The 11,271-nt window shown below is 41.5% G+C and overlaps 2 protein-coding genes across 2 annotated transcripts in view; one reads left to right on the forward strand and one right to left on the reverse strand.

Moving 5' to 3' along the window:
- Positions 1-1,766, forward strand: part of LOC111375787 — a 2,310-nt gene extending 544 nt beyond the window's left edge. Inside the window, exon 2 of the mRNA XM_022998680.1 lies at positions 189-1,766. Within this exon, the coding sequence (XP_022854448.1) occupies positions 189-1,643 (1,455 nt within the window). The 3' untranslated portion in view covers positions 1,644-1,766. The remainder of the gene's footprint in view (positions 1-188) is intronic.
- Positions 1,767-3,143: 1,377 nt separating this feature from the next.
- Positions 3,144-4,457, reverse strand: LOC111375773 (syntaxin-124-like). Its single transcript, XM_022998657.1, has one exon. It carries the CDS (start codon positions 4,297-4,299, stop codon positions 3,388-3,390), a length of 912 nt encoding a protein of 303 aa, XP_022854425.1. The 5' UTR covers positions 4,300-4,457; the 3' UTR covers positions 3,144-3,387.
- Positions 4,458-11,271: the final 6,814 nt, after the last annotated feature.

An 11,271-nucleotide genomic window follows, 5' to 3' on the forward strand; every position in this document is an offset into this window, starting at 1 on the left:
ATGTATGATGTATGTGTATATATATAGTGCTTAGAAATATTGCCAGAAGTTGTAAAATTTTGTTTATGCAGTAATGTTACTTTTTGAAAAATAGGAATATAGGATTGTTAATGTTTTCTTCATTCTAGGATGCTTGTCTGATAAACTAATTGACTCGATATGATTAACTATGGTGGATAACATAACAGAAGGAAAAAGAACAAGCACAAGGTGCAAAAACGAAAATGGAAGAGATGAAAGCGAAAATTTACAACCTTCGAACACAGAAGACAAAACTTAATGGCAGGCTTTCAGAGATGCAATCCACAATTTCTTCACTTAAAGATGAACAAAAGGCTCTTGAATTGGCCATTCAGGAGATGCAGAATGAGGCTAAGATATTCAAAGAGAAATATGGTAAAGGTAGTCATCAAAATCCTCAAGTTATAGCTCTGTCTGAAATCTTACGACAAAAAGAAGCTGAAATTGAGGATTTGAAGCGCCATCTCGAGTCCCCTGTCAAGGTATGGTCAGTTAGCAGCAATGATCCATCAAATTCTTCGGTAAATTTAACAGCTGGAACAAATATGTCAACAAGTGGTGAAGTGAAGGTCAATGATATTCAAGATGATAATGGAAAAATGCATGGATCTAGCAACCATGAAGAAAGACAAAATTCAACATATGATGCCTCGAATCATAGAGATCAAGACGAGAAAAGAATGGAAAATGGGATGTTTGTGGACGTCACAAGGGAAAGGACTGAAGAAGATGAATCTGAAACGATAGAAGGTTCTCAAGAGAGCGGTTTTGGATATGGAAAAATTGATGTTGGCAAGAGAACTGACCCAAAATATGCCTCTAACAATCAAAATGAAGAAAATAGTTTTCAAATGGGGGAGAAAAGGAAGGGTGAAAATAAAATTGAGACGACCAGTGAAGAGAAAAAGCCTAGAAATGAAAATAGAGAACTCCATTCTACCGATGGTAAAGAACTTGGAACATTAGCAGACTTCGGTCCGTTAAGAAGATTTCCAGATTTTCAAGGTGGTGAGAATGAAGAATTTTCAGTGAATCACAAGGGTCGGATGAAGTTAGATATGAAGAGTAACTTTACAAATGGAAGGTATACATTGAGAGGGAAACATGGTCACCTGAATAGGACAAGAGGAAAGAGATGGAGAACACTTATCAAACATCATATAGAAAGCGAGGAGGATTCTGACAGTAATGGAGCAATGCAAGGGAAATCAGATGAAAATCAAGATATGAACACAAGCTTTCGAATGAAAAACAAGTCTACTTTGGAGCATGGCAACATCATGTTACCAGATCATGTAAAACCTATAGATAGTGAAGATATGAGCCAGAAAGTAGTGAATCTTACGAGAAGCGAGGATAGCAGATCGTTTAACCAGCATGAACTTGAAAAAACAGAACAAAATGAAAAATCCAGAGAAGAAGACTCCACCATCCAGCAATACATAGACGATAGGGATGATAATGAAGTGGACAAGAAATCTGGACCGAAAGAAGTTGCAGAGAAAAATGATGTAAAGATGGAGGACATCAAAGAAACTGCATCTGAAATGAGTACTTCTACTGAATCGTCAACAAACTTGGAAGAAGAGAGCGAAGAACAAAATGATGAGCCAGAGTTTTAGTTGTCTTTCAGAAAGCTAAATGTCTAATTTCATTTTCATATACTTATGTTGTTTCATTTCTGTCATTAGATATTAAGATCCTGCCAATTAGCATAATTCCATGCTCTCCACAATCTTTATTTCTACTCTTTGGATGTATTGACAGGGAAATGGCCATGAAAGCCAGACAAAAAAGCCTTCTTAAGACAGGAATTCTGGAAAAATAAGTAATTGCAAATTGGTCTAAAACACCAGAAACTAGCAAAACGGGAGTAGTAACCAAGTGGTCTTTCCCAACAATGTCAGAGGAGTTCACAGTGTCTTAGGATTGCCACGATATTATAAACGTTTCATAGAAGGATTTTGTAAGATTGCTAGCTACCTTCGTCAACGGAAGAATGTGAACGTTTAATGTACAGATAAGTACAAGCCTTGCTTCTAAGCGTTAAAGCACAATTGGTCACCGCTCCAGTTATGACCATATGAAAGAGCATGGAAGATTTTGTCATCTTAAATTAGCATCCAAAAAGGGTTTAGGATAAGTTCTCTTGCCGCACGAAATTATTGTAACCTATGCATCAAGACAATTGAAACACTACGAACAGAATTACCCTACACAAGATTTAGGGCTTGCAGCAATAGTCATTTTCTAAAGATATGGAGACGAGTTGATTTTGAAATAACAGTTGTGTTATATGTACATAAATTTATAATAATTTACATATACATAATGTGATGAGATGTGATTAGGTCAAAATTTTATCAACCAAATTAAAAAAAAAAAAAAATGAAGAAGAAATTTCCACTCTCTTTTGAGACCTCATCTTTATGTAACTCCATTACGTACATAAAACATTATTCTTGAAATAAACTATCATCTAAGTAATGCTAATGTAGTCTGAAGTCACATCTAGCTTTCAACCGACGATCCAAAGGGGAAAGTCTCCATCACAACATCCACCGAGCATGCACCACTGACATCGAAATATTGTATTGACTAATACAAATATCTCTGCTCCACGAAGCTCGGGATCTAAAAGTCATTGCATCCTATTGATTTGAGCATCCCTCGGGCCACTCAAGTTCGATGATCCTTATAACTCCAACAAACACGTATATCCAAAACTAACAGGTCAATCACATCCGAAAATCTTCTCCTACCAGACTCTACAATCTCACCTAAGCTCAACTGAAATTGCTTGAAATCACTCTATAAATTTTCCATACCCTGAAAATTTGCATTCCATTTTCTATGAAGAGAGAGCAAGCCACACCCTATAAAGGTAAAAAGATCCACTCCAATCACTGTCTATATTTGTTCAGTAAATTTCTTACTGCCTTAGGAATCAGAATATTAGCAGGGGTAAAATCGCCCTCAGCCTGCCCTCGCCAACTAGCTAGCCTGAAGGAAGGGAAAAATGAGGCGCGATCGACTGCACGACCAAAGGCTGTAAAATGACATCAATTACAGGAGAAAAAAATACGTTTGGAAGCTACAGGCAGAAAAAATAACATCAGGTGATAAAGAACGGTATTACATAGTTCAAAGGGGACACTGACAATCTATTATTTCGATCGGAAACAAAATATAAATGTCTACAATGTCAACTAATTAGTGTTATGTCAAAAAGAAGTGCTGAAAGATTGAAACACTTGCAAGAGGCAACAATACATGCTAAAAGATCCCGAAAATTAATGCACAAAAAACCTGTCTTGATTTCTCAAATGCCAGCAAGTTGTTCTCTCTCTTGTAACTTAAATTTTTCTACAGACGAAGCAAAAATTGTGACCAAACTGGGAAAAGGAGGAGGAGAATGGCGGCTATAATGAGAAGAATAGCAATACAAGTGCATTTTCTGGAGCTTTTCTGGTACTCTCTGGCTTCCTGCAAATTCTCGGTGCCTCGCCTAACAAAAGAGCTCGCGTGCGCCACGTGGCTTTCAATGTCATTCAATTGTTGCCCCTGTGCTTCTACAAGTGCAGCCATGTCTAAGAAAATCTGATGAAGCTCAATCAAATTCTTCTCAATCTCCTTCACAGCATCATGTCTTTCTTGAATTTCTGAAATCGTATCTAGAATCTGGCCACGCCCTTGTTCTTGAATAGCCTTCTGAAGGAAAGATTCACTTTCGCCACTGGATATCAAATTCTCAATCAAATCTTCGTTCGCCTTTTCTCCCGTAATTGTGAAATATCTTCTACCAACAGTTTCTTTGTATTCTGCATTCATCCTTGCCCTCAAACCCTGAAAATCATCCATCAGGTCTTTCAGTTTTTTCCCTAACCCACTAACTACAGAAGTCCTTGTTCGATCAGCAGAGGAACCCGGACCGCAACCAGGGATCTTCCTTTGAGCAGCATTGGAACGTTCAAGTGCTTCAAGCTTTCCTTTGATAACCTTAACCCGTTTAAGAACCTGGGCTACATCAGAATCCATCTTGGCTCGCAATTCTTTCATGGTTTTAGCATTATGCACAATTTTACTTTCTTCATTTGATTCTTGTAGCCTCTTGTAGAATTTCTCTACATCACTCATGTCTTTTTTGACATTCTCTACATCTTCGAAAAATCTATCGAGATTGACAGACTCATTTCCACCAGCTTCAAGGTCTTCCATTTGAACCTGATGCTTCAGGTCTTGGTATTTTTTAAACGAACTTGAGAAAAGATCGTTCATTTTGGTACAAAATTACCTTTTTCTTAATCTGAAATGGATGGCCTGGGGATCTACCTTTTTCTCAAACTTTCCTTCTTCTCTCCCTGCACTCCTGCACTCTTGGCATTCAAAGGTTATGTAGTTATCGGGGGAAGAAGAAAAGGTGACAGAAGCAAAATCTTCATTAACCCGATTCAAGTTCTGTAAATAAGATTTCAAGACTATAATTATAACAGGTAATCAATGGCAATTAAACCAACCTAAGGAGAAGCGATAAGAGAGGAGAATACAATGGCTGGCTGGCACACAATATAGATTGACGGTCAAGAAACCCACCATCTATATGTCAAAAATATTAAGCACACATTCATACATGTTGGCTGGCCTTGAGTTAATTATTATGTTTCAATATTTTAACGTCTTATAAATATATACGTTAAACGATTTATAATTTATGGTTTTCATGTATTGAAGTTTGAAATATTTTATCAAAACTATACATCCTTTGTTTGAATCCATTATTTTCAAAATATAATTTTCGCTCTTCGTTTCAATTACAAATTCTTCAATAAAATAATATTACACTTAAATTTAAAATTGTTTCTTATTTTTTAACTACACATTCTGTATCGATCTACTATTCCAAAATACATTCTTCAATAAAAACGAAGCTTAAACAAGCTCCTAATTATCGTTTCTTTTTAGTGTGTGTTGCAAATACTTTCATTTTTAGCCTGTAGAGAAGCAAAACTCGGATCGATATAAATCAACTACATAAATTTTTCCTTTAATTACTTCCGTGGTTGTGCCTTACATGATAGCATATATGTATTATATGTATAATTGATTGGAAAGTTAGTGACAATTTGATTTTTCGTTTTTAAATTTTGCCAAATGGGGACTGAGACAATAAAAATGAATTAAGATAAATTAAGAACGTAAACATCTACACTATCATATTGATTTCCATAAAACAGTTGTATTTAATGGTTTTGTTGCCTGTTGACAATTGTGTATTCTTCTCCGCGATATTTATCAATTTTGAGACTTGAATGTATTATTTTTCATTATAAATTCGTAATAAACTAATTCGAAACAAGAAATTATGGTTCAAATCTCAAAAATTAAATTTTTTTTTTAAGTAACATCTGTTGCGTATTGTCACACCTGGCCAACCTACCTGGGACAATGGCCCACTCATGGCGATCCACGTGGTATTCCTGCCGAGGTGGCACACAATGCCGAGGTGGGCTACATCCGAACTGCTTCAAGCCGAAATCCATCTGCCGAGGCTCCTTTTTGTCCGAGGCCCATTGACCGAGGCCTACGAACCGAAACCAGGCTGCTGGAACCTGTTGAGAGCAGTTGAGGTCCTCAAGTGGAAGTATCATGACAAATGGCCGAAGCCCCGAAGCTGATGCGCGAGCCTCTGAACCACAAGGAAACATCCTCCATGGTTACTTCTCCCAAGAGATTGCCTGCACAGATCTTATTCAAATGATTGATGGAACATTTGTTATAAGCATAAAGGTCAAGTCTTGTCACTAGCATAGAGGCCCTGCACAAGTAATAAATGCGCCGCAAGCTAGCAAGTCAAGCCCCATACATAGGAAAAGATGTTTGAACTAAAGATATGAGACCACGTGCCACTTCATCCAAGGGCTCCCATTTCATATGTACTACTACAAATATTCCCCTTATGTAATATCAAAAGGCTAATACAAGAATCAATACAAAGAACTACATTTACTCAACTCTCTCTCATTTTACTTGCAATACACAAATCAAGTTTATACACATTTACATATACATTTATGAACACCGGTTGGTAATTATTATACAATCGGACTACGAACAACTCGTCGGATTCCGAACGTCACCGTCCCGCGTCGTTGGGCTACTCCCACGCCCTTCGAACCGCTCGTTTTAGACCGTCCACGTGTCTTAGCGTATTGGACATTCGCCCACGCAAGCGCGGGTGGGACCGGCATCTGTTGGCGCACTTTTTGGGGTCAACAGATTGACGCCGTCTGTGGAAAACCATACCATAACCACGAGCAACCTTGTGGTAAAAGCTTACTAAAAAACATTTGGGCAACTCCCCTTGAAAAAAGATTTGTTCTTGAAAAAGAACAGGAGAAACCCCTATCACTTGGACAAATCTAAGTTTGATAAAAGAAAAATGAGTTCTAACGAAAATACTCCCCCTAGGAGGGTAAGAGAAAGCACGAATGTGCCTCCCCAGCCTGCTGCCCCAGCAGCTCAGTCGAGACTCCACCACCACCAAAGGAGAGGTGGAATGAGTGCGATAGCACGACTATCAAGAGAAATGGCTACCATGGCAGCCAACATGAGGGATATTGCCAACCAAAACTTGGCCATGAATGCAAGGCCAGGGAGGCTTCCCCATTCCTCCATACGCCCCCCCACAGGCACTATCAGCAAGAGGACGAGGTTCAGAGTCATAGGGCTGCCTCGCTAGACTATGGCCGAGGTGGAAGCCCGTTCGAGAGGGAAGTGGGAGTCGACATTTCCTCCAACTATGCTTCTGGTCGACCCACCGAGGCCCAAATAAGCCACGATGATTTTCCACCTCCATATGAGCAAGATCCAAGACATAGGAGAGCTGGCAGTGTTTTTGACAGAATTAGCCTCGCCGAACCGAGGCTCAGTCAACAGCAGGCTCAGCAGCCTCGGACGAGGCTACAGCCTCCACCTCCAATGCCCCAGCAGCCGGAGAGAAGACATGAAAATGCCTCCCGTGCTGCCCCGCCTAGAAGTAGGCCGCAAAGGAGGGAGGAAGAGGCTAGGAACCGGCCCGGACCCTCTCACCAACAACCAAGGTACGAGGCCGATGACTACGATTCTGATGAGCAACAGAGGTCCTGTGACTTGGACGATGATGATGAGAACTTGCCATTCTCAAGAGAACTAAGGAATGCCCAGGTCCCGAGCCACTACGTCATGCCAAAAATACCAAAGTATGACGGAAGAGGCGACCCGGAGAAGCACCTCAACGCTTACAAAACTCACATGAGCCTGAGGGGTGCCACCCCAGCCGTGAAGTGCAGGGCTTTCCACTTAACCTTCAGTGGAGCGGCTGAAATCTGGTATAGCAGGTTGTCACCTGGGAGCATCCGAAGCTGGCCTGAGTTCAAGACAACATTCTTGAAGCGATTCGCAGTGAGCAAGGAAGGAGAGGCCCCCATCCAGCGTCTACAAGACATGAGACATGCACATGGGGAGTCCCTAAAGAGCTTCCTATCACGCTTCACCGATGAGATGACTTACTGCGTACAAGTCATCGACAGAGAAGCACTATCTGCATTGAGGGGAGGCCTGAACATGAACACCCTATTCTGGAGGGATGTGCAGAATCAAGACCCCACCACCTATGACGCCCTACTAGAGATGATGAGAAGGGAGATAATCAATGAAGAATTGATTGAGCATAGGAACAGGGCAAGTAGAGGCCTCCTACCTCCTCAAAGGTAGCGAGGTAGGGGTCCGATCTCCCACCTCATGGACTAGCAGATGAACCAAACCGAAAATGAGAACTCTGGACAAGCACTGGCCACCACAACTCTGAACGCGGTTCCTACCCTGACATATGAGGATGTCAACCCAATTGCTGACCCACATCAGATGGAGGCCCAGCAGGGACCCACAGAGGGAGAGGCCGAGGCTTTGCACCTAGAAATAGGTCCAATCCGAACCTCCCAGGATACTGTTTGCACCACAGGTCCTACGGGCATGACACCGCGGATTGCAGAGACTATGCACACCGCTCTCGGTAGGAACCCACCAGAGACAGACATGATTCGCCCCAGATGAACAGGCCCCCATCTAGGCACGACAACCGACGTGGGCGTGAGGAGGCCGCTCCCCGTCAAAGGGATGAATCCCCACGACGAAGGGAGCATGATGCAGAGAGGCCCAGGGAAGGGCGTAGGCACCGAAGAAATCGGTACACTCAAGGCCCCTATCCACGAGGTGGATACCATATTTGGAGGCCCTTATGTTGGTGGTGAAACATGAAACGCCAAAAGAAATTATGCTCGAGAGGCTAAACACCCCCCTTTGACGAGTTACATTATGGACAATAGCTCTCGAAAAAACCAAGTACCACCCATTGTCTTCACCCAGGAAGACGCCGAAGGAGTTCATTACCCCCATTGCGATGCGCTTGTGGTGAGGGCTTTCATAGCCCGGAATGGGCTCAAATGAATGCTAGTCGACAACGACAGCTCCGTCAATATCCTGTTTGGGTCCGCCTTTGACAAAATGATATTGGACCATCAGTTGACACCCACCACCACTCCATTGTACGGATTTACTGGAGATAGCATCACTCCGAGGGGAAAGATAACACTAGCAGTGGAGATAGGAGAGTCTCCATAAACTACGATAAACTTCATGGAATTCCTCATAGTTGACAGCTGGTCGGCTTACCACGGAGTCTTGGGCAGATGCTACAACTTTAAGTTTGCAAACCCAAGTGCAGGTTGTCGCAAGTAGTAAATCTCGGAAGTCCGAGGTCGAACCACAGGGAATTGGAAGGAAATAAACTATTCTATGAGTAATAAACGGTTGGTGAAAATACGATGAAGACAAACACTAGAGCATCGGGGATTCACTTTGGATAAATGAGTAGAAATTGCCCTTGATCTTTAATTTAACTCATATGAAAATCAACTAAGGAGTCATCTCATATGGAAGATAAAACATTAACCACAAATATACTAAAAGATAGATCTTGATAATTGTTTGAGAGAATATGTCAAAATAAGTTGTTGGTATGTAGAGATTATCTAAGCATTTATTGTGCCAAAATTGTCAACAATAAATCAAAGTCTTTAACAAACCAAAACCATTTGTAGAACACAAACTTCAACCAAGTAAGAAGATGAACATTGAAGAACAAAATGAAAGATCAAAGACAATACGAAACATTCATCAAAGTTTCACCCTTAGCTCTAGCTAAATGTTTAGAAATACATAGTGAAATGTTACAAAGAAAATGAAGGAAACTAGAATATAATGGAGAGGATTTATGCTTCAAAATCGTGGCCAAGGTCCCCTTTTATAGGCAAAGGAACATCCAAAATTCAAGTAGGCAATGCAACTTGTTTCTGTCCAGCTTCAAGACAGCTGGAACATGCAACTTGATGCCAATTTTCAGATATATTGTGCAGCGAATTTGGACTTATGATCAACAGATAAATTATTGCCACTTGAGTTAGCTTTCCATTGGTTCAAATGTCAGGTTCATTGGATCTATATAACTCCAGATATGACAAAAACAATAAGTGCTGCTTCACAGGTAAAGCTGTATCCGGCAGGCAACAAGCTGGACTTTGCACGGTAATTTTGGCTGCCTTGTGATACGAATTTGACTTCTTACAAAACATGAAAGTTGTAGAAACGTGCCTTTCTTTCCAACCCAACTTGAATCACCTCGATCCAATGTCTGAAGCTCAAGTTATGATTATTTTACCAACAGCTGCTTCTTGCTTGAGGCAGTCACTATTTTTGACTTTTCAACATTATTTTCCTCCACTTGCTCCACTTGTTCTAATTTGGAAATACAAGTGAAATACATCAAATAGATACTCTTTCAAATGTATAATACTCATGCCACCATGTATGTAAATACGTATTTCAATTAATTGCATTTTTAACCATGTATTTATGGAAATTGAATTTATGGCATGAGAATTGGAATTAGAGACTAACATTAGCGTTTTTAAACAAAGTGAATGTAAAATGCCTTCTAAATGATATATCTTTAAGCAATTTCAGATGCTAATCAGCAAACCAGCCCTAAAGGAATTGGGAGCAGTCACTTCCATCCACCACCTATGCATGAAATTCCCGACAGAAAACGGGGTGGCAACAGTGAGAGGCGACCAGAGAGGCTCGAGAGAGTGCTATCTAAGCTCCATTAAGAAGGTAGAGCCCTGGGACATCCACGTGATCATGGCTGATGTGGTCATGGCGGATGTCCCAGGTGACGCTCCCACTGAACAAGAAGATGTTGATATGATTGACGCATCACTTAATCCGGAGGTGCTGATCATTGATGAGATTGACCCCCGCATAATGGAACATGAGCCTCAAGCATCTCCTGTAGAGGAACTTGAGAGCTTCTCGACCGACCCCCGAGACCCTTCCAAGGTGCTGAAGGTAGGCAAAGGCCTATCTAACATTTTGAGAGAAAAGATTAAGGACTTCCTAGGCAAGAACCTTGACATCTTTGCTTGGAGGCATGAGGACATGGTGGGCATTGACCCCGAGGTTAGCTGCCACCACTTGAAAATTGATCCTAAGGTTGCCCCGCATAGACAAAAAAGGAGAGCCCTCAACCCTGAGAGGTATGAGGCCCTGAAGGAAGAGGTTCAGAAGCTCATCCAAAATGGCTTCATCAGGGAGGCCACCTATCCGAGGTGGGTTTCCAACCCAGTCCTGGTTAAGAAACACAATGGCAAATGGAGGGTATGCATCGACTTTACCAACCTCAATAGAGCTTGCCCGAAAGACAGCTTTCCGCTTCCAAGGATTAACCAATTGGTAGACTCCACGACCGGGCACGAGTTGTTGAGCTTCATTGATGCATACTCCGGCTAAAACCAAATCCCCATGCATCCGGTTGATGAAGAGCACACCTCTTTCATCACGGACCGAGGTCTCTATTGCTATAGAATGATGCCCTTCGGGTTGAAAAACGTCGGAGCAACCTACCAAAGACTCGTGAACAAAATGTTTACGGACCTCTTTGGCAAGACAATGGAGGTCTACGTAGATGACATGCTGGTGAAGAGTTTAGAAGCAGAGGACCACATAGCGCACCTCAACAATACCTTCCAAATCCTCAGAAGGTACAGGATGAGGCTCAACCTGCTTAAATGTGCCTTTGGAGTGGCTTCCGGCTAGTTCTTGGGGTACATGGTCAACCAACGAGGAATTGAGGCCAACCCCAAGAAGATTGAGGCT

Source organism: Olea europaea, unplaced genomic scaffold (genome assembly GCF_002742605.1).
Source record: "Olea europaea var. sylvestris unplaced genomic scaffold, O_europaea_v1 scaffold1415, whole genome shotgun sequence".
NCBI lineage: Eukaryota > Viridiplantae > Streptophyta > Magnoliopsida > Lamiales > Oleaceae > Olea > Olea europaea.

Bases quoted from the DNA above. Each gene is read 5' to 3' on its own strand.
- LOC111375773 (XM_022998657.1), bottom strand. From the start codon at position 4,299: ATGAACGATCTTTTCTCAAGTTCGTTTAAAAAATACCAAGACCTGAAG.